General features: G+C 35.4%; 3 protein-coding genes across 3 annotated transcripts; 2 read left to right on the top strand and 1 right to left on the bottom strand.

The window, feature by feature from the left end:
- The first annotated feature begins 2905 nt into the window (after positions 1 to 2905).
- Positions 2906 to 6422, top strand: LOC104902024 (EIN3-binding F-box protein 2). The gene is made up of 2 exons (XM_010689674.4): positions 2906 to 3295; positions 3896 to 6422. Exons 1-2 carry the CDS (start codon positions 3271 to 3273, stop codon positions 5716 to 5718), a joined length of 1848 nt encoding a protein of 615 aa, XP_010687976.2. The 5' UTR covers positions 2906 to 3270; the 3' UTR covers positions 5719 to 6422.
- Positions 6423 to 6559: 137 nt separating this feature from the next.
- LOC104902452 (hypothetical protein) lies at positions 6560 to 9382 on the top strand. The gene is made up of 2 exons (XM_010690242.4): positions 6560 to 8282; positions 8367 to 9382. The coding sequence occupies exons 1-2, from the start codon at positions 7854 to 7856 to the stop codon at positions 8622 to 8624; spliced, it is 687 nt and encodes a 228-aa protein (XP_010688544.3). The 5' UTR covers positions 6560 to 7853; the 3' UTR covers positions 8625 to 9382.
- Positions 9383 to 10140: 758 nt separating this feature from the next.
- Positions 10141 to 20873, bottom strand: LOC104902023 (CBL-interacting serine/threonine-protein kinase 24). Its single transcript, XM_010689672.3, has 15 exons — positions 20333 to 20873; positions 19203 to 19265; positions 19041 to 19112; positions 18745 to 18852; positions 18511 to 18585; positions 18360 to 18413; positions 16777 to 16902; positions 15597 to 15686; positions 15063 to 15185; positions 14740 to 14859; positions 14376 to 14492; positions 13871 to 13927; positions 13704 to 13778; positions 10839 to 10893; positions 10141 to 10705 (listed from the first exon to the last, which is right to left on the bottom strand). The coding sequence occupies exons 1-15, from the start codon at positions 20495 to 20497 to the stop codon at positions 10638 to 10640; spliced, it is 1368 nt and encodes a 455-aa protein (XP_010687974.1). The 5' UTR covers positions 20498 to 20873; the 3' UTR covers positions 10141 to 10637.
- Positions 20874 to 23539: the final 2666 nt, after the last annotated feature.

Genomic DNA, 23539 nt, shown 5'->3' with positions numbered 1-23539 from the left:
GGGCGGTTGCGGTGGCAAGGGGAGGGGTGGGGGATGCGCTGGGTTAGAGGGGATGGGGATGGGGTGGCGGCGGTGGTGGCAGGGGAGGGGGTGGGGTCTGCGTTGGGTTAGAGGGGAAGGGGTATTAATTAAAGTACTCGTTATATATTGAGACAAATCAAACAAGATTCCACATAACTCTGTTCTATTATATATTGGGAAAATTTCAGAAGTTCGTCTTTGTAATTCTAAATAGTGTCAAGATTTCAAGTAGGAACATTGTTAAAGAATCGGGGGGTTATATGAATTGTACAAAAAGTGAAATAACTAAGATGAAAAATCGGGGGGGTTATATATATATATATATATATATATACACACACACTGTCAATCCCTGCATACTCTACTTGGAGGTCTTTTCTATGTAATGAGTTTCACTCCACGCGAGAAAAGACAAACATGGTCATTACGAGTCTGAAACAGTAACCGTAAATATGAAGACATGACAATGACTTATCCACTAATTCAATATAATATTATAGTTTTGCTCGCCAAATCAAAATATGATATACGACAATAAGTTTAATATGAGACTTTAAGGGTCTAGCAATAAAGTCATAATTAGTCTTATGTGTCTGCTTTGCATGCGAAAGCAAAATGAAAATTTAATTGCGTAATTATATCTATCCAAATTTTTGTTTAATTTTTTTTTTAAAAAAAAGAACTTAATGAAGTTGATTAGAAAGTCCCTTGAGATTTGATAAAATTATTGTATAATTTGGCTTTTTTTTGTTTTAATCAAATTGATAAATAAAGATGAGTTAATTTATTTTTATTTGAGGATATATTTGTATTTTTAGGATGGACAATGGACACCAAATCTTCCCCTATTTCTTTAATTATATAATAGAAATTTTTTTCCACCTAATTATCCAAGACATAATACATGTTAAAAAAAACCTAGTAATTACGTAAAATAAAATGTATTTTTATATTTCAACGCTCTAGGTGTACGTACTTATTCACTTTTTTTTTTTTTTTTTGAATAGTAAAAACGTACTTATTCACTTGATAATGCCGATTAGTTGGTTCATGACATATTGGCATCTAGCATGCATGAATCTTGTATAAGCTCACCACTAACCTGAATGTTAGTATATAAAAGTATCCAAGTAGGTAATCTATCCTTTTATGTACATCAATTTAATCTATATTTTCTCAATAATATATCAACCATATTCAGAAATAGAATCATTAAATTCATGAATTACATCTATAGTTCATTGTATTAGTGGACCATGCCATATGAACATAAATTTCTTCATGGTTAAGGTTTTATTTTTTTAATGTATGTTGAAAATCGAATATGGAAATTAATATAATTAGGAGGCATGTATCATAATTCATTTCAAATAAACTTAATATTTTAATTAGATCCTATCTATATATACCGTGTGGAATTTCGATTGTAGTATACTTGGTTAGTGTGCATTTCTTCATCATAGTGATCAAAGCTGTAAGTAATTTCTTACTTTTAACTCTTATGATATTATTTTATCTAACTTCTAAGTTATGCAATATATAGGCCATAATACAGTTTTAGCTATGTGATGTTTCTACTATTTTATTGAGGATCTAATATTCTTAGTTAGTTTCTAGATGCTTGAATGGGCTTGAAGTTAGTGTTAAGATAGATAGGTAATAACTTCACCCCTAAGCATAATGAAAAAAATAAAATAGCTAATTAGTTACACTTAAATAGTGTTTGTTGTTGCCTTTTTATTTTGTTATAAACTTATAATCATTTGGATAGTTTCTTTATGGGTTAAGCTGATAAAATAATTAATATTAGATGTTTAACTCAAATTATCACTTTTTTTCATCCTTTACTCTTGAGGAAGTATTAAAAAATCTCCACAAATAACAAAGAACCCAAATTTCAGCTCATCTCATATATCTCTTGTTAAGAAAATTCCTCTAAAGATATATTTCTTCCGTTTCGTTTTAAAGGAAACAATGAATATAAAATATTTCATCGTTGCATTTAAAACGAAAAGGAAGAAATATCTTATTCAATATTCTCGATAAGACTAGAGAAGTGATATAGAGTATGACATAATCCGACCAGTACCTGAGAAATGATATAGATTCATTAGAATCAAAAGAATAGAATAACTACCAATATTAGAATGCTCTGATACGATAATAATGTTAGTGATTTGTTGTATTCAATGTGTGTCAATAATAATTTGACTTTAGTAGACAAATCTCAAAAAAAAAATTCTTCTCATATTCTCAATAGTTCAAAATATCAAATATTACCATACGAGATTTGTTATATTCCCGTCCATGTATTCTAAAAAAAACAAATTTCTCATAAAAATCGAAGTGGTTAAACTAAAATGACAAAATAAATACAAACGAGCAAAACAATCTATTTTGCCTACAAAACTATCATAATAACATCAATTAATCCAAGAAATAGGAAGGTTTTTTCACCATAGATCGATTTATCACCACTTCATATCCCTGTTTCCTTCCTATTCCTATAATCATATGCAAACCCGAAACCAAAAATAATGACTATCCAACTATAAACTATAAGAAAAATAAAATCTTATAAACAATGGTCAATGTTTTATAGTTTTATAAACTGAACTGATTGGAGCTGAATTGAACTGAACTGATTAGAGCTGAACTAAACTGAATTGAACTTAACTGAAAATAAATTGGGGAGAACAGGCCATAATATTAAATTTTGTGTATATCACTACGCTTAGTCGCTCATCTACCGATAAAAGGATAAAGTGGTTTTTAGTTTCTTAGATGGCAAAAATGGAATGAAAGAGATAGGTGGGTCCAAGTAGGGGCGGGAGAATAACGTTAGAATCGGTAATATTTGGGGGGTGGGATATCAAGATACATTGTATTAGACCATACTGTTATCATAATATGGGAAAATAAAAATAAATTTAAGGGGGGTGTTTGTTAATGTATCTGATCATTTCCTTTTCTCTTACCAACCCATATAAAAGTTGGTTTCTTTGCTCAACTTCATCATTCAAATTCATTCATACATACATATTTTCATAACACTTTCACATTTTTTTCCCTATACTTTTTTATAGGGTTCTCAATCTCACCATCTTTTCAATCTATTTCTGTAATGTGCTGTGGATTTGAAGCTAATTTTCATCAACAACTCTTCTGGATTTTGTTTTTCATTGTTGGGTTTCTCTTCAATTTGGATTTTCTTGTTGATTTTTCAGTTCAAGTTTATAATTTTCAATCATGCCGACCCTCATCAATTACAGTGGTATGTTCTCTTTCTTTTTTTTTCTCTTTCAATTTTTGATATTTGTTGATTTTTTTGTAGTTTGATTCTTTGTTCTTGTTAATGGGTTTGCTTTACATTTTAGTTTTTTGATATGGGTTAGTTGGAAATTGATTGAAGAAGATCAAATTTCATGACTTTAATTGGTGTATTATTTTAGCATGTGCAAATGTAGTTGTGTATTATTGAGCTTTTTTAGATTACATAATGCAAATATGTTAAATTTGAATTTTTTACCTTATTGAGAGAGCAGAAGTTTGGTTATATCTATAATTGGATGCTAGGAGGATATTATGTGTATGGTTAATTTATTTTGTATTAGTTAAGATCATGGTTGAAGCTGATGAACTGAATTACTGAAATCTTAAATCATCATGCTAATGAAGAAATCACAATTAGTAAATTCCTTGAATATTGGGATTTGGTGTTGTAATACTTTTCAATTTTGGATTAAGGAACCATAAAGAACTCTGTAATCTTGTAATTTGGTTGCCTTTTGTGGGATCTAACTTGAGAGGGTTAAAATTTTCAGCATTCATTTTTGCTGTTACTTATATATATACTATCTATATCATTTTTCAGGGAAAGATGAATTGTACAATGAGAGATCATTCTACCCTTCTTGCAAACGTGCGCGAATCGATGCCCCATTTGTACTATGGGGTCATGAATCTGAGCAAGAGAAGAGATCATCCATTAATGTTCTTCCTGATGAATGCCTCTTTGAGATCTTCAGGCGTTTGCCTGGCCAAGAGAGAAGCAACTGTGCTTGTGTCTCCAAGCATTGGCTTACTCTTTTGAGCAGCATCCGCAGGGCTGAAATGTGTGACAATGATACTGTTATGGTATCAGATGACAAAGAAGTGGATGGCTGTCTTACGAGGTCTGTGGAAGGGAAGAAAGCTACTGATGTGAGACTTGCTGCTATAGCAGTTGGAACCGCTGCTCGAGGTGGACTAGGGAAGCTTTCTATTCGAGGAAGCAACTCTAGTCACGGTGTGACAAATTTCGGTCTCTCAGCTATAGCTCGTGGTTGTCCGTCTCTCAAATCTCTCTCTGTATGGAATGTTTCTTCTATTGGCGATGAAGGTCTCTTTGAGATAGCAAATGAATGTCACGTGTTGGAGAAGCTTGACCTATGCCAATGTCCATCTATCACCAACAAGGGTTTAATTGCGATTGCTGAAAATTGCCCGAATTTGACTACTTTGTCAATTGAATCATGCGCCAACATAGGCAATGACAGCATCCAAGCAATTGCTCAGGGCTGCACTAAACTAGAATCGATTTCCATCAAGGATTGCCCTTTAGTTGGAGACCAAGGGCTTGCAAGTTTATTATCATCATCGTCTTCAGTTTTGGCCAAAGTGAAGCTCCAGAGCTTAAACATCTCAGATTTCTCTCTTGCTGTCATTGGCCACTATGGGAAATCTCTCACTAGCCTCACCTTGATCAACCTCAGGAACGTGAGTGAGAAAGGGTTTTGGGTTATGGGTAATGCCCAAGGTTTGAAGTCTCTGGCATCCTTGTCAATTTCTTCATGTTTGGGAGTCACAGATTTGAGTCTTGAAGCTATTGCCAAGGGCTGCTCTACCCTGAAACAAATTTCCCTCCGCAATTGCTGCTTCATGTCAAACAATGGATTATTGGCACTGTCAAAGTCAGCGGAATCTCTTGAGAACATGCATTTAGAGGATTGCAACAGAATTACCCTACCTGGGGTAATTTCCGCCCTCTCTAATTGCAGCTCAAAGTTCAGATCTCTTTCCCTTGTTAAATGCATGGGTCTGAGGGACATGGCCTTTCAAGATGTGGTCCTAAACCCTTGCATATCCCTTCGATGTCTTTCAATCAAAAACTGCCCCGCCTTTGGTAGTGCTAGCTTGGCTATTTTGGGTAAGATGTGTCCCAACCTAAGGCAGGTAGACTTGAGTGGCCTCTATGGGATGACAGACGAGGGTATTCACTCTCTCCTTGAGAGCTCTTTGGCGGGGCTTGTTAAGTTGAACCTTAACGGCTGCATAAACCTGTCCGATGAATGTGTTACTGCTGTTGCTAGACTCCATGGCGAGACCATCAAAGTGCTGAATCTTGATGGGTGCAGGAAGATTACTGATGTGAGCTTATCTACCATTGCTAGTAGCTGCCCGTTGCTTAGCGATCTTGATGTCTCAAACTCTGCAGTAACTGATTCAGGCATCGCTGCTTTATCTTGCTCAGAGCAACTAAACCTGCAGATCCTTTCCATATCAGGCTGTTCTAAGATATCCAACAAGAGCTTACCATACCTTATTCAGTTAGGAAAAAGCCTGGTTGGTCTGAACCTTCAGTATTGCAGTTCACTTAGCAGTAGCAGTGTTGATATGCTGATGGGAAATCTATGGAGATGTGATATTCTCTGCTGAATATCATCACACATCATTCTGCACCGCCATCTTTAGTTTTTCTGCTCACTAGAAGTTGCTCAGGAATTTTTACAGCTCAGGTTCGATTGTTTTCCGGGTAGATCATTGGAGAAAACCACACTACCATCTTTTTGCAGGCTTCAGAACCCTGTTCAGATTTTTGTCTCCTACGTATAGGAAGGCCCTAGCTACACACCGTTGATCCCCCTTTTGATTGTACAATCGCCTGATCGTGTTTTACGAGCTTCTACATTGTGGGTAAAGTCGAGTTTTCAAGCTGCTCGGACGGGTTATCGAGATTTTCCCTCTGCACCACAGCCTTTTGCAACACAAGTCTGTTCCACAGAGTCTTTGTTCATATGTTTGGAGTCTTTGGCTTCCGCTTTTTTCTACTAGTTCAGTTAGAAACTACATCTAGTTTATAGTTGCTTTAGACAGTTTTATGTGATGATAGGAAGTATGTTGGAGTCATGGGCTTTGGCAATGGCAATGAGTGTAAAAGCTCATTTTGCCATTGACAACCTTTTCTAGGTTGTTTTTTTGGTACTCTCCAAGGTTCTAGTTTTTTTTTTCTGGCTCTTCCTATTTGCTGAATCTGTACTTGGCAACTGTATTCTTAGTGTTAAAAGTATATTGTTTTGTTAAAAAAAAAAAACTAAAAAATAGAAAAAAAAAAATTGGAGCTTTTTTGCTTCATTGCTGCTTCTTCCTACTATATGATAGTACTAGTTTTGAAGCCCGGGTTGTTTTTTATATTTTTTTTTTGTAATTTTTTGTTAACATTATTGATTTTGTATTACCTTTACTTTATGTTAATAAAATCATCATTAATTATTCATCAAATTGCCTCATAAAGCTGCGCTTACTTTCTTAAGGATTTACTTATCCCCCTACACTTGTTAATTAAAGGAGTACCTCTATGCTAAACTACACATTTTTTTTTCATTTTCTTAATTTCATGCCCAAGCCCATTATTGTAGTAGAAAAGAATTGATAAAATATTTGTCATTATACCCTTATTTTTATATTATCTTTAATATCTTTAATTATCTATTAATAAAATTTATAAAAAGTTGATATAAAGTTAATATTGCAATGGTTGTTTCAATCTCTAATAAGTGAGCGCATATTGACCGGTATTGTCAACTAACATATCAGTATATCACTATAATAAAAGTTTAAAAATAAAATAAAGTAGATATTGAGTGGCCACAAATGTAAAGAAGCTGTCATTGAAAATGTTGGCTACTTTAGTAGATTTGCAACAGTTCATTAGATTTATCGTATGGTTTTGGCAAATCTCAAAAATCAGGTTTTTTTTTAATTTTATTTTGTGATTTTATATGTGAATCATAGCCGTAGAGTGAATATACACTATAGTAGTACTTATAATAGATTCCCAGTTATAATAGATCCCTAAAAGATATTTTTTTTTGGTTTTGTCATAGCCGTAGAGTGAATAAACTCTTATCTCTTAAACTCTAAATTTTATTATCTCTCAAACTCTAAATTTTATTATCTCTAAATTAATAAGATGACATGGCAATTCTAGGTGGCGCGCTCTATGCTCCCGAAAAGTTCTTCTTTTATATATATATATTGATTGATTTCTATAATGTTGCACCCTTCGTCCCAAACTGTGTGCCACTTTTGTTTATTGCATGTTGACGCAAATTCACTTATTTTATATGACCTGCAATAATACAATCTATAGCATATAAGATAGCAAGTGTCCCTTCTATTAAGATTTTATTGCTATTATTATGCTTTTGTTGAGTTAAGCTTCTCAAATATTCTCATCATATAATTTTCTTCAAATAAAAATTCTGTTATTGAAATTGTCCCGGTTTTCCTTTTAATTTATTTTTGTCCGTTTATCAACTCCACTAACCAAAATATTAGTGGAGCAATCTTAAACGGAAATAGGGAGTCATAATAAGAATATCTATATACTTTTTTCTCTTGGCGAGAAGATGGCAGTTGAGTGGAATTCCATGTAAGCATGAAAAAAGTCATAATACATGTTCAAAAGAACTCATCTGGCTTTGTGAGTGAGTGGTTCTCAGTTGCTAGGTACAAACAAGCCTACAATGCAATATATCATCTATGCCAGATCTTGAACAGAGTGGCTTGCTATGGATGTGCCTACCTTGATCCTACCAACAATGAAAAGGTCGGTAGGCAGGCCTTCCAGAAATAGAAGGGAAGAAGGGAGCAGAAAAAAGGTAAGAGGTCTTGTAGGTGGAAGAGGGAAAAACAAACGCTTTTGGACTCCGGAAGAAGATAAAGCTCTTGTAGCTGCTTTGTCTGACTTAGCTTCTGATCCCCATTGGAAATGTAACAACGGCTTTAGGAATGGTTACATGACTCGCTTGGAAGAGCTCATTGGCAAGGCTATTCCTGGATGTGGTTTAAAGGCTTTACCACACATTGATTCTAGGCTCAAAACACTTGTGACCAAGTTCAGAGCTATTGTTCAAATGCTAAACACGAGTGGATTCAAGTGGGATGATGAGAGACACATGATTTCTGTGGAGAGGACAGTCTATGATGAGTATTGCAAGGTATGAACCTCAAATTTGATAACTTATATAGAATTTTTTTTTCATATAAATAATTTATTGCAACTTCATTTGTTAAATTATTAGATTCATCCAAACTGCAAAAACTTGTATGGACATATTTTTCCTCATTTGAATGCAATGGTGGAGATTTATGGCAAGGATTATGCCATCGGAAAACCGACCGAGGGTTTTGTTGATGCTATTGAAAATATGGAGAAATCTGCTCCTGTGCAAGTTATGGTTGATTCAAGTGATGATGATGATGATGATAATGATGATGTACTATTGCTAGTAGTAGTGGAACTCAAACGGTTGAATCTGCCCCTCCATCAAAGAAAGTGAAAAGAGAAAACACTTCTAAGCGAAGTAGGAAAGAAAGTGAAAGTGGTGCTAGTTCTGAATTAGCTAGCTTGCAATCTTTTATGAAAGATATGAATGTTCATCTCTCCACCATGGCTAATGTGATGTCCCGTGCGGATGAACGTGAGCAACAAGTAGCTGAAAAGAGTGAAAAAGTGCTAGATGAACTACTCTCTTTGGAAGGTGTAAGACCCCAACAAGCTTTGGAAGTAGCTCAAATCTTAACTGCACAACCACACAAGTTGTTGATTTTTTTCAAGTGTCCAGATGCTTTAAAAGACATATTTGTCAAAAGTCTTCTTGGTAGAAATGATGGCAATGCATGAGTCTATGGAAGACTACTATTAATTGCATTGTAGTTTTTGAACACTTTGTTATGGTTGTTTGTAGGCCAATGTTATTTGTTTTGGACAAGTATTTTGTGGTATTTTTAGCGTGGCTAAGAAATGTTATTTTGAACTAGTAATTGTATTTGGAGTACATTAAAACTTTGTTATGTTTATTTGTAGACATGTTTTGTGTTTTAGACAAGTGTTTTGTTGTGGTTTTAGTTGGTATTAACATTGCTAAAAAAATGGTATTTTGATCATAAGCAAATTTCAAAATGGTATTGTTCAAATAGTATTTTGAACTTTATATTATAAAACAGCTTGAATGAATACAATCATAAGTCAAAACATCTATAATTAATAAACTGGTTGATTCCATTTCTTAAAAAACCAAACAGTCACAAAAGGAATCAGGGAGTATATCTCCCTTTCAGGGTTGGAACCAAACAGACAAGCAAAACCAGGGTCATTCCTTTCCTTTCTCCTTATAACCCTTTCTGGATTCCTTTCCCTTACCCCTGCGCGAACCAAACACCCCCTAAGTGTATAGATTAAAAGGAAATGGAGAAAGTAATGCATACAATAAATAAAATTAATGACCTTAAAATCATAACTATTGACCTCCCATACTATCAACCCTCAAAGTATAATTGTTAACCAAATAAACTATAACCATAAAATAATGCATTATTGTTACTCATGAAATTAACAAATAATTATTCATATGCTATAATCATAATTTTTCAATTACTTTCTTGACTATTAGGCATAAAACCGAAACCAAAAAGTCATAACTAATGTAAAAAACAATAATAACTAAATACCCAAATATCATAACTATTTATCAAAAAACAATAACTAATAGCCAAAATCACAACTATCAACCATAAAACCATAATTAAAGGTCGAGGCTGAGAATTGGATGAAAATCATACTCGTCTGACATTAGTGTTAACGTGAGACGGTCCTTTATAAAACATTGCCATATATGTATACTATGCCTCCGACTTCGAGTCAATTGTATTATATAAAGCTTTTCCATTAGAAAAATGGTAATGATTATAAAATTTGTATAAGATTTTCATATGATTGTTAAAAAAAAGTAATAATCAAGTCCGACCCATTAGCATCCTTACTCACGAGAGATAATGATAGTGATAACAAAAAAAAAAGGAAAAATGATTAAATACTTTCTTAGAGGTTATCAACTTGACCAACATGGACAATTCTCTCTAGAACATTTACCTTACAACCAACCTGCATGCATCGTAATAAAAGCAGATTAATGGTCTTACTACATAAATAAAAATTGTTCACGTTCTACGTTCATTGAAAACACACTTGTGCCTGTGGAGACGGAAGCCGCAAGTTCGAGTTCCATCGATGCCGGAGGTAATCTATGAGATCGAGTCTCTCGTTCCTCAGTAGTGGAGACAATGACTAGATCTTGGATGAAAATTGCCCTCGTACACCACTACTCCCGTATACTAAGATGCTCGTACCCACTTTTACTGTGTGTAATACTTAACCTAGCCCAAGCACAAACAGGATAAAGCGAGGATACAGATAACCAAATTTTACAAGGGTTCACCTAGACATAATAAACAAGCATAAGCAACACAAATTTAAAGTCTTCAACGATTATGTTGGTCAACGACAACTCCCTTCAAGGCTTCGAGAGCGTTCTTCGATGATATTTACTTTCATGGCTTCGGGTACCTCCTTCGATTATTCCTATCATGTAATATAGGTATATTAAATACGGTTAGCTCTTTTCTGTTATTTTCAGTCTGGTCATTCATTTAGCTCCATCCAACAATAGCAGATCAGCAAGACAGGGTTTTAAGCAAACTGAAATCTCCCATACCATCTTTTGGTTTCCATATGATGTGATCCAGTTTAGCACAGAAGGACTTGTAGAACTGCACGCCAAGAACAGAAAAGGAGATCTTAGAAATTGATTAGGTCACGTAGTAAAACAAATTAATTGAAACTTCCACTGATAAAGAATGTTGCATATACGCTCTGGGTAATCCACCCACTACAAGTGAAAAATTTCTTGCTGAGTTGGATTCCAACAAAAACCTTATGTCTATCTTTAGTGGATAGACTACTAGTTGGGAAAACAAAGTTCTTCCGCCACTAAAATCAACTACAAACTTCACAGGCTATAGAACATCACAAAGTAAAAACTTCACCGATCACTCCAAAGTCCTTAGTCGAGATTTGATGGAATCTGAGTGGTCCATTACTCCAAATGTATGCAACCTTACCTTCTCAATTCTAAATTAGAAAAGAAAATATCAAGAATGAACAAGACTGTAGAACTAATGAGCAAGGAGTGCCATATTAAGGGTGCCGTAATAAGTTTGGCATTAGAATCATAATTCTGCCCAATTTGTCCAACCAAGACATATAAGGCTAATTCTACCCCTTCCCCCTGTGGTGTCACCTAAAAGGCTGTATCACAAGTCACAAAGCCACTGAAATGGAGTTTTATTCAGTCAATCTAACCTCAGGATTTGGTCCCCTAAAAGTAAAGATACAATAGACTACATTCTGATCTGTTAGACTACTTGTGATTGCTTCTTCTTTACAGTGAAGCAGCAAGATGTTCATACTGTAAACAATAGTTAACCGGCTCTCTGCGCAAAGGTTATAGTTTCATACATGATAAATGTAATCCTCTTCAATAGTAAAATGTTCCACTTCAATAGTAAAATGTTCTTTTTCGTAAATGAATTCTTGTAACGTTCCATTTCAACAGTAAAATATTCGTTTTTGTAAGTGAATTTTTGTAACGTTCCACTTCAAGAGTAAAATGTCCAGTTTCATATTCGTAAATGTTCTATTTTCTCATTGTGCTCCTGCGAGCACAATGCACACATTACCTAGGACGGGATAAGGGGGAAAGATAGCCAACTGTGCAGACAAAATCTTCTGCTCATATGGAAGTCTTACTCAAAAGATGAAACATGACCATGAGCTCCATGCACCAAAAGAAATTAATTTCAAGTGGAAGTCATCGTGAAAGATGCATAAATAATGCAAGCATACTTCAACAAAAACTCATGCAGTTGCTTGGAAAAGAAAGAAATTACACAAGATCACACGGGAGTATGCAAACGAATTGGTGCTTGGAAGCAAAACCTAGTTTGGAGGGGTGTTTTCAACTGATAGGTGAGATATTAGGAACATCAGTCATAATTTGAGTAGCAACTGTGGACTCTGACCAAAAGTATTACTGATATATGTGTGCAGAGGGAGGAAATAAAGACATGCTTAAACACGACACCACCTGTGATCACTGAGATTGTTGCTAAATCCCGGTGGCCGATGCTCTGGTCACACAGAGATAGAGTGGTGTGCTGAAAAACTCTATATTAGCCGCATATCATATGCTCTCCCCCCCCTCCCCCCCCCCCCCCCCTCTATCCTATGGCCACCCTTCTAAAAAATGCCATTGTATACTCCAAAAAAAAGCTTTTACATGCAGCATGATTGACACAGGTCGAAACAATGGAAGGAGGAAAAATACTGGTGAGAGTAAAGGCTCCAAACATTGCACAAAGAAGCCATAGATGGCAAAACAGTGAAACACACCCAACTAATGCAGAGGGTCAAAGGATCGTATGGCCCTTCATCAATAGTTGCGATATAACGTAAAGTCAATTTAGAAATGCATTCTCAAAATGATCTTTATAGACCACATTTTCAATGCTTCCTAGGTATTTTCACTGATCAATCAGACACAATAAGCTTTCTCAAAAACCTTAAACCCAACGAAGCAGAAGTCACGCAAAAAGCAAAAGGCCAACAGGTAGGTGTTCTTTCCTGATTGCAAATATAGGTACCCAGAGCCCAAATGTATATGCACTAACTACGCCATGTTGTTATGCAATTCTTGCTGTATGAGTAAGGATGCAAGCAATCATCATACAGAAATGGATAAACAGCAAAAACAACTAATAGATGGGATAGTGCAATGGATGAATACATTTAGTTCTGGAGGATCATAGTACACAGCAAAATACATAGGAGTGAATCCAAGAAAGGATAAGATGGGTACATCACGTAAACTTTGGATGATTGGATAGCATTTCACATTGATGAAACAGGGTAATAATTTGCAATTACGAACAAGGGAACGGATGATCCTAGGAAGACTCGTATAGACGTACTGAATTAGTGATAGAAGGAGAAAAGCATCTCCCTGCCATGGATAAGATGTTACTGTTAGGTCAAGCTTCATAATGCCAAATGACCCAACTGTATGGCCAATATGTGACATTGTGACCATATATCACGCAAGTTCTAAAGCACCACCATAAAAAACTCAAACTTATGCTCTGCCACAACCCTTCTATATAATGATATACTTCCTCCATTTAGAAATAGTGGCACCATTTCTATTTTATGCACTATTCACATCTTGCACTTGGATTGTCTTTGGTGATTTATATTTTAGGAAAAACATATTCATGTGAGGTCTTGTTAGATTTGTATGTAACTTTTTTTAATATAAATTTTTTCTTAATATAATTTTTTTTTTTTAAATAAACTTTTTATAATTTATACTTATTGATAATTAAAGATATTAATGATTGAAATCATACATCATTACATCGGCATGCGTGAAAATTAGAAATGGTGCAACTATTTCTAAACGGAGGAAGTAATATAGTAATAAAGGGTAACAATAATATCGTAGAAAGACATAGTGCTTGCTAACCTTGTGGTATTCAAGGGTGTCACCAGCAGCTCTCCGAGTATCTACCATGAAAAGTGAGGGAGCAACTTCATAGATCTGTATAAGAGCAAAGACACGTTTCAAATGCTCTTAGGATATGAAGGCGCCTCACTCAGTGCCAATGTAGTATAAGAAAGAAAGAAAATTACCTCCACCACCACAGCAAACTGCCCTGCCTTGTTAGCAGATATTCCTTCAAGTCTCGTCTACAGCAACCAATATAATGAGAAAGAAATGGCAGAATTGAATTAGTTTGAAAACTAATCAACAGCTTAATAGTTAAGAACACCTATAAGATAAGTAGATACAAAAGATAAAGAATGATAAAAGCTCATCCACTCTTAACAAAATTCAAAAGTACCGACATTCTAGTCAAGAGTACAAGCATGCTAAAAACAGCTGCTCCTACTTTGTACAGCATGAGTAAGCATGTTTCATTAATAAATTCTCCATCCCCTAAGACAAAGTGCTTAGATGCACTTATGAGCAGGCATTATAACGGTAATATATGCGCCTCAATACCATTTTCAAGAACTACATTCAAGGGGAAAGGATAAGAAACTGGTATAAACAAATTCAGACAAAGAAAACAATGCAATTCATGCACAAAGCTTCAAACCTCGTGGGAAATAAAATTATAAAATCAAGACCCACCTTGTAACCTCGTGTATGAACCTTGAGACCCATTGACTCAGCAACAGTTTCGATTGTCGATATAATGTCCTTTGGAGTTTCTCGCGACACAAAACGAGTCTGCCTCTTCACATAATCCTATGGGAAACAAGACCATTTGTCCATTATGAAACAAGAAAATTAAATACCAGATATACCCTGGCACTGAGCATTTACCATAACATGAAATCAACCGCAGCAAATAATAGTAATCCTACATGCAGAAAGATGGTAATCGAGATAATAGATCGAGAACACCCATTAAGCTACATTGCAACCATCTGCAGTTATTCTTTCCTAAGACTACTACAAAGAATATATTTTGTTAACTTTACAAAGGTTATACCTGCCGCCTGTCAAATAAGGCTGAGAGATTCAGACCTTGAGACATGGTAATCATCTCAAAAGCATTCATAATCAGGGGGCCCCTGTTCAGGTGTCTAGACTGCTCAGTTACGAAATGATCCTGCAGAAGAATCCCCAAGAAAACATATTGTAAATCACAATATCAGGAAAATCCCAAAAGCAACAACAAGCTCAATGGACGACAATTGTAAAGCAGTAACAAACATTCCTTTTTTTTTGTTCAAAAAAAGCATCAGGAGCGCAAGGACACCACAAAGAAGATAAGACGTATGCTATGTGAAAAATCAAGAGAGACAATCTGACCTCAATGTCATCAAAAGCAGCACGTATATCATCTAAGTTTACGTCTTCTTCCACACCTTGACGAACAGGAATGTAATTCACCGGGAACCAAGGGTCTTTTCTAATTCCTTCTATTGTTATACGCTGTATCATCAAAAGAACGAATAATACATGAGGTAGTGAAGCCAAGACAATATCATTCTCTTCTACTCCTATTGTAAATTGTAATACGCTGTGTCATCTCCTTTCACAAGACATTCGCATGATAGGGTAGGGTCTGGGTGGCTGAATTATCATCTGGTGGGATTTCAGAACTTCAAAGAGACCCCTTCAAACTTCGCTTCAGAACCATAAATTAATTACAATTTGCTTTTGGAGTCTAAATCTCAGGCCCAACCTTTTTCTTGCCCTCACAATAGTCATAGTAGCAAAGAAAAATGGAGTACAGTTGTATTACAGCTTCTTTGAATTGCTATACTTTGTCTTAGAAACTAGAGAAGAAAGAAACAGATAACTTTCTATGTTTTTGCTTCCTGGACAATGGTGTATACTTACAGTTTTGGGATTAGGGTCAAGCATTCTCTCAATCAACGATTTTGCACCTGGTGAGAACCAAAATGGACATGAAAATGTGGCAGCATTGATCTGCAGGTGCACCAGAGAAACAGTTAGATATCTTGCCTGAAAGAGTAGACAAAATACTCCTACTCTGCCAGTGTATACAACAATCACTCAAAGAATCTAATCACGTTTGAAGATTTCAATTGCATTTGCATCTATGAATCACATAATAGAAAGATATGCATTATACAAGTCATACACGAGGACCTCATGAGTCATGACTAACCAAACTATGGTGTAAGGATGATATAACATCCAAAAAAGATTGAGAAATACAATGAACAGCCAAAGTTGTAAGATCTCATATAGGCAGTGCAATCATGCAATGTGGTAGACAGAGAAAACGAGGATCAGTTAGTCATTGGAAGTACAGAAATCACTGTGCAAAAAGGGTGGTCAAGGCGCTCATTTGACTGGACATCAGCTCTGGCTAGTTCGACCTACTGCCACTCCTAGATTTTTCACGTTCCCCTTCAAAATTATGGGTCAAACCAATACAACTTGCGTGATTAAGATAACACAATCCAACTGAAAAAGCTAACTATCACCATGTAATTGACATCAAAGTGAAGGGACATATATGTTTTCAGAAACTTGAACCCTGCAATAGACTAATGAAGGAAGACATTCTGCAGTGCACCAGGCTAACTAACTTTGCGGATTGTTCATGACTTCTGCAGCCTGTCAACTTTCCCAATTAATCCAACCAAGATAAAAAAAAAAACAATGACTTCCAGCAAGGTTGTAAATATCAACAGTGAAAGTCAACCAGTCAGGGATGAAGAGGAAAAGAAAGAATGCTTCACCATATTATTTGAATTCATAAAGAAATCCAATATCCTCATTAACAAAGTTTGGAACAGCAGAACATTTAAGAAACCTGGAACTCTGGTATCAGGAATTGGCAACACAAGACAAAAGCAGCTCCTTAATACACATATTGAATCAAACAGGTAACTTCATATAGAAAAAATATCATCTAAATACAAAACTAAGTAACAACGAGAATATCAGACATGAGGTTACAGGACAAGATATAATACAATTCAATGCAACAACTCCATAAAGTTTAATGTGAAACTTTTGGACTAAAGCGCCTAAACAAACTCGTCACCTTCTTGTACAAGGAGGGAAGGTCTGTTTCCTCAAAAGGGAGATATCCAGCTAGTAAAACATAAAGGATAACTCCACAAGACCAGATATCTGCAGCAGCACCATCATATCCTTGGCCATTCAGGACCTGGATTTAAAAATCAAACAAGTCAGGGTAAAATGAAGACAAAAGAATCATCAATTTACTTCTCATTCTGTGTTGCAAGCAAATACTGGGAAGTGTCGCTGGCATTCAAAATCTTTAGTTAATAGCTTCCCTGAGATAGACACTAAGGTAAAACTGCTCGCAATAGCTACATAATATTCGACTTCACTATCAAGAAAAGGAATAGAATGGAATTACTTACACATTCAAGAATTTATTAGAAGAGTACTGCATAAGATTTCCCCTAAAGTTGCGATGATTCTCAGTGGGATCCAAATTTTGGGACACCCACGAAACAATGATAAGCTTTTTTATCACCCACTCACATCCCCCCCCCCCCAAAATCAAACATCCCTCTGAATGCAAACTCTCTAGTTAAGTCTCATTCCCCGACGACTCGTTTGGTAGGTGATACTAAATAGTGATAATGGTAATGAAATCATATAAAAATCGTAAGGAAGATTCTCTACTCACTACCATGGTAATGGAATCTCATTCGCAAACATGTAATTTTGTCGACGATGTTCCTTCCTCACACAATAGTCAATACCATATCTGAAGTGGTAATGGAAGGTCATGCAATTTATGAAGAAAAACATATTTTAGGGAATAGATTTTCATTACTATGGATGTTGACATGAGGCTTTTTCCTACAAAACTACACTAATTTTTTTTTTACCTACCATCATTTATAACCACCTACCAAACTGATGGGGAGTCCTCGACCCTGTTTAGCACCAACCTGAAATTTTCTATAGGGCTAACCCCCATCAAAGAGATGGATAATAAATATTCACAAAGTAATACGGAAACATAATCTATTATAATAATCTAAAGAACGAAAAGCTATTAATCCTTAAAAAAAAAAGGAAAAAAATCAAACTCCTATCACCTTAAGACTCCTACAGAAAGAAAAAAAGATATCACGGCTAAGATATTTAATTTGTCTAACTAACCAACTTTACTTTGTATGCCAATAACGCAACCCAAACAAACTACCAACTGTAGTCAAATCTAGTTGATTCTGAGATTTAATTTACACGCTAAGCCCACGTATATGACAATTCATATATTGACATCATAATAACCCACCAATATCCCCTAAAGCTACCTCAAAACCATAAAATGATAAAACTATCCAGACCCAAATATAATATAGTCCTAAACAATTGGGATCAGGCCTCATGCTCCCACATCAAATAGTCCAGACATAATGGTACCATTTATTTCCCTTACATGCAATGCTTTATATTTCTAGTAATGATTAATATCCAGAAGATGGGTTAGTTATTCTATCCCACTACATGCTTACTGAAGTCTCTTCTGTAATAAATATGCTCTATTTTAATAACACACACATGTCAAATAAGGTTAGACTTTAGAGAGAGCATGATGTTTGCAGGAGAATATAGACATCATGATGGCAGTGCAAACATTACCTCAGGTGCAACATAGTTCGGAGTGCCACAAGTGGTGTGAAGAAGATCAACTCCCTGGTATACACATTTCATAAGAATTATGCTAAGCACCAGGGTATCGAAAACAATAAAAAACTCCATGCTTTAAGAAAAGACACTTAATTGTGCTTACTTGTTGTGGTAAGGCACTGAGCCCAAAATCAGAAACCTTTAAATTATCACGTGCATCAAGGAGGAGGTTTTCTGGCTAATTTTGCAGAATACAAAAGGACGAATCAAGACATGCAATCGAGATGCTTTTAAAACATATACTAAAAAAAGATATCACTATATTGCTTGAGGGGCGGGGGAAGGGGTAAAGTTTTAAAGAAGACATCAACTAACTCAAGCAATAACATGTATCTACCTTTAAATCTCGGTGGTAAACCCCCTTCTTGTGACAATGAGAGATTGCATCAATAAGTTGTTGCAAATATTTTCTAGACTCCATTTCAGACAACTTGCCTTTGTGAACCTATACACTTAAAGCAAGGGAAATAATAAATAATAACAAATTGATCAGTCAGAAACAAAATATATTAATAAAAGTACTGTGATGTGAACCAAACAATCAGGTGAACTCACTACAGTTCTACTGATCTTCACTTATATGTTATTTATATAAATAGAAAAGGTCTTCTTCCAACATTGACAGAGCCTTACAATTTTATCAAATAGCTCCCCACCTGGCACAAACTCCAATATTATGTATATCCTGGTCCGGCTGGCTAGAACCTTCGAATGTGGAAACATCAGTAAGTGCGTGAACAACAAGTTCTCATAGAAATTCCTAACCATCTAAAAGTTTAGCTAATAAATACATACCTCATGTAGTCTGACAATGAAAGGATGTCGAACAATCTTCATAATGGATATCTCACGTTTAATCTGAAAATGTACAAACATATTTGAATCTAGAGTTACAACTGTTTAAGGCGCCAATGGTATCTAATGCTAAAGTTCACAACCCATATATCGCAACAGGGGCTTCTAAGACAGGAAATGTGTTTCTCCACTCCCGGTAAGTTACAAATTAGAAAGCCTTTTTACGCAATACTAAAATAAATAAAACAATGATAATTGAGGGGAAAGCACCTACTTTATTACCGCAAGTGACCAATCGTACTCAAACCAAACTCAATGGATCCAATAAACAAGCAAAAATCTAAAGTTCAATCAATGGTACTCCTACTAGTCATGTAGTCTACACTCTACAAAAGTAGCCCTGTACAAGAAAATTAAAGAAAAACCTTCATTCAAGTTTCTTCCAAAAGTTTCCTAGACACACTTTTGATATGAATTTGATTTCAGCTGCACCCATGTGAACATTGACCATATTAGAATGCATAATACTATGATTCAAAATCCCCACACACACACACACTCTACTTAACCCCGGCAGTCCAGCGCCATGTGTGGATATCAATTAGCAATTATCAAGTGAAACTGCTAACTAAGTTGCCGTTTTCAATCTGAAATCACTTTATAGACTGCATGGAATTTCGACAATCAACCCAATCCGCAAAAAAAGATTTTTAGAGCGTTAACTAGAGTTTTGACTCCTTCCGATCTACAATAAGTATCATTTTTTAGTTGATTTTCAAATCCAAAATAAGTGTCCAATTACGTTTTCAATACATGAAGTTGATTAATTTTCCTAGTCTAACCTCATTTCTACGTCCCATATAGCATACCCCTATCACTATATTCATCCATTTATTGCAGCCTTGCAGGTAAGCAGATCACCTCATTTGTACATGAAAGAATATTACATCTTATACACCTTAAACTTTACCATTAAGCTAAACTAGCTGTTAATAGAAACAAGATGATCACTAGTACAAATCATACAAATAAGAAACTGCAGAAGTACAAATTTGAAATTTAGAAATTCAACAGACAAAATCAATGATACAAAGAATTAATCAACAAATGCGTTGTAGATAAGATTATACCTGATCAACCATCCTATGCTTAAGAATGGTACTTTTAGCCAAAACTTTCACAGCAACACTTTCTCCAGTTTCGGTATTAATGGCGAATTTAACCTTAGCAAAAGTTCCTTCTCCAACCGTCCTTCCTAGCTCATACTTCCCCACTCTTCTCGTCGTCGACGACATTTTCTCTCTCCTCTCTCACCTCACAACCATCACAAATTATGAAAAATGAAGGTTTGAATTCGAGAAAATGAACGAAATTTCATGTGATCAGAACCCTATATTTTCAAAAACGTCGGAATTTCAAACTGATAATTTTCGCAATTGACGAAAAACAAGAAATTGAGGGAAAATTTTAACAAAATGGCGAGTTGAAAAGGAGGAAAGGATAATTCTATTGAGAAATTCGTCGGGAAAAAATGGAGCGAAGAGAAAGAAATTAGGGTTCTGAATTTGATTGATCGGAGATTGAGATGAAATGATGAGCTCCGGCGAAATAGCTGACGAAAGGCAGGAAATTGGAGAAAAAATACTCCTCTTCTCCATCTTATTATGTGTTCCTAAATATAGCTGGATAAAGAAATTTTATTACTATTAATTGGAAAAGTTTGTCATCACTTCGCCAAAAGTGAAAAGACAACCCTTTTGGCTTTTTGCATAATCATCTAAATTATGGTCCTAGCTATGTCACGGATTATTAAATAAACATCGGTTATTACTTATTACCAAAGATGTTTTGGCTTAGTGGTTAAGATTGAGTGTTGTGAACGATAGATCCATTTAGTCCATTCTATAATCACATTCTTTTATCCATTTAGTGAGTAGTTTGATCCATTTAGTGACTAGTTTACTCCATTCGGTGAGCCTGTCATATTATTATTTAAAATTATTTGTTGTAGTTCAAGATTCAAAGGGAAGGAAAGAAAGGAGAAAAGATGGGACGACTATGTTGATGCGAGATGTCTAGCAATATTGTTGGCTAGAGTGAGATGAAATGGACTTGTTAGTATAACTTAAGCTTAAATTTGCCTAATTTATATCAAAATTAGACCGCCTATTATAATAATTGTGATTAGTTTTTAAATATTATAGATTCTCTCTTATTTTTGACGATGAAGATTAAAGTGGGACGAAAAGAGTAAAAATAATAAGGGAAATTTTATATGGTAGTCCCCAACTTTTAGCTTTTTTTATATAGTAGCACTTCTTAATTTTTTTTTTACTTGGTAAACCTGAACTTTTAGATTTTCTACATAGTAGCTTTTTTTAAGTGAATTCCATTAAGTTGCCATTAGTTTCCGAGACGCAAATCGAGACTTTTTTAGCAACCCAAAACAAGTATTTTTGGTCATTTTTTGACAATGAGAAGGGGTAGTTTTGTCCTAAAAGGCTCGATTAATGGTCGAAATTATCAGAAAATTATCAAAATACTCGTTTTGAGTGGCGAAAAAGTTTCGATTGACGTATCTTTCAAAAAAAAAAAAAAAGTTTCGATTGACGTGCAAGACTAATAAATGTCAAAACTAACGGCAACTTGACGGAATTTACTTAAGAAGTGCTATCATGTAGAAAACCTAAAAGTTGGAGATTATCATGCAGACTTTCCAAAATAATACAGTAATTGACAAAATTACGATCCAAAATTACATATAGGCATGTGTTTACGCAGAATTACATATAGTGATATATAAGTAAGGGGTGCTTATCGAGCGAGCCGAGCCCGAATAGCACTAAGCTCGGCTCGAGCTCGTTTAAAATTTCCCAGGCTCGGCTCGGCTCGTAAGCTCGCCGAGCTTGGGAGATCCGAGCTCAAGCTCGGCTCGTGATGGAAATTTGGGGCTCAAGCTCGGCTCGCGAGCTCGTTTAGGCTGGGCTCGCGAGCTCGTTTAGGCTCGGCTCGCGAGCTCGTTTAGGCTGGGCTCGTGAGCTCGTTTAGGCTGGGCTCGCGAGCTCGTTTAGGCTCGGCTCGCAAGCTCGTTTAGGCTCGCGAGCTCGTTTAGGCTCGGCTCGCGAGCTCGACTTGGCTCGAAGTAGGTGAGCTTGTTCACTCACCCATCATATGCTTTTATAACTTGATTTCCCTCTTAGCATTACTAAGATTTCAATGTGGGACTCCATGGTTTGTTAAAGAAAAACAAACTCACTATCCTCATTTCAATGTGGAACTCCATGTTTTGTTTAAGATAAACAAACTCATTCTACATATGCTTCTATAACTTGGAATCCCTCTTAGCATTGCTAAAATTTCAATGTGGGACTCCATGTTTTGTTAAGAAAAAAGACTCATTATACCCTTGTTTTGTTTACATATGCTTTTATAACTTGGAATTCCTCCTAGCATTGTTAAAATTTCAATGTGGGACTCCATGTTTTGCTAAAGAAAAAATTATCAAATATTTTAAGTATTAAATAATCAACTATTTAAAAATATACTTCATTCCCTCTATGAAGAAAATAAAGTATAGTTTTTTGTTTTCCAACCAAGGAGATACAAAATTAAACTTTAAGTTAAAGTAAGGAGTAGTAGCTATTTATAAAGAAAATAAGGTTGATCCTTGTTTTCTTAACCAATGTGGGACTTTAGTGCCTAATGGAGTAGAGGTGAAGTTGGATTACAAATTAAAATATATAATTTGTAATCTAAATTAAAATATAAATTAGTATTAAATTTTTTTAATATAATTTTTTTTTTAATATAAATATTTTTTTAATATAAAATAATAAACGAGCTGCTCACGAGCTTTACGAGCCGAGCTTTGCCTAGCTCGGCTCGGCTCGTTTAAGTCTCGAGCCGAGCCCGAGCTCGAGCCGAGCCCGAGCTCGAGCCGAGCTTCAACAAGCCGAGCTTTGACCGAGCCGAGCCTGAGCTGCTCGCGAGCTTGTCAGGCTCATTATCACCCCTATATAATAATACATATACTAGGCATATTTTCCTAGTTCGACAGACCTTGTGTAATGTTCTACAACTATATTGCTCATCTTTTAGTGCAATACAACCTATAATGAGTTATTTTGAAAGAGGAGGATTGGTTTATTCGTGAGTAGTAGTATCACTACTATTAGAGAATGGCCATTTCCCATTGGCTTGTAAATTTGTAAGCTGTAAGTGGACACTGGATATCGCATTTGTCACTTGTAAAGTCGAACTTGTCTCTCGTACTGCATACACATGAATCATGAAAAAGATTATATAGGATCACTAGAATTAGGAACAAGTCAATTTAT

This window comes from Beta vulgaris, chromosome 8, assembly GCF_026745355.1.
Source record: "Beta vulgaris subsp. vulgaris cultivar EL10 chromosome 8, EL10.2, whole genome shotgun sequence".
In the NCBI taxonomy this organism is placed as follows: Eukaryota; Viridiplantae; Streptophyta; class Magnoliopsida; order Caryophyllales; family Amaranthaceae; genus Beta; species Beta vulgaris.
The sequence above is the reverse complement of the archived record's forward strand: the minus strand, read 5'-3'. Positions and strand labels throughout refer to the sequence as shown.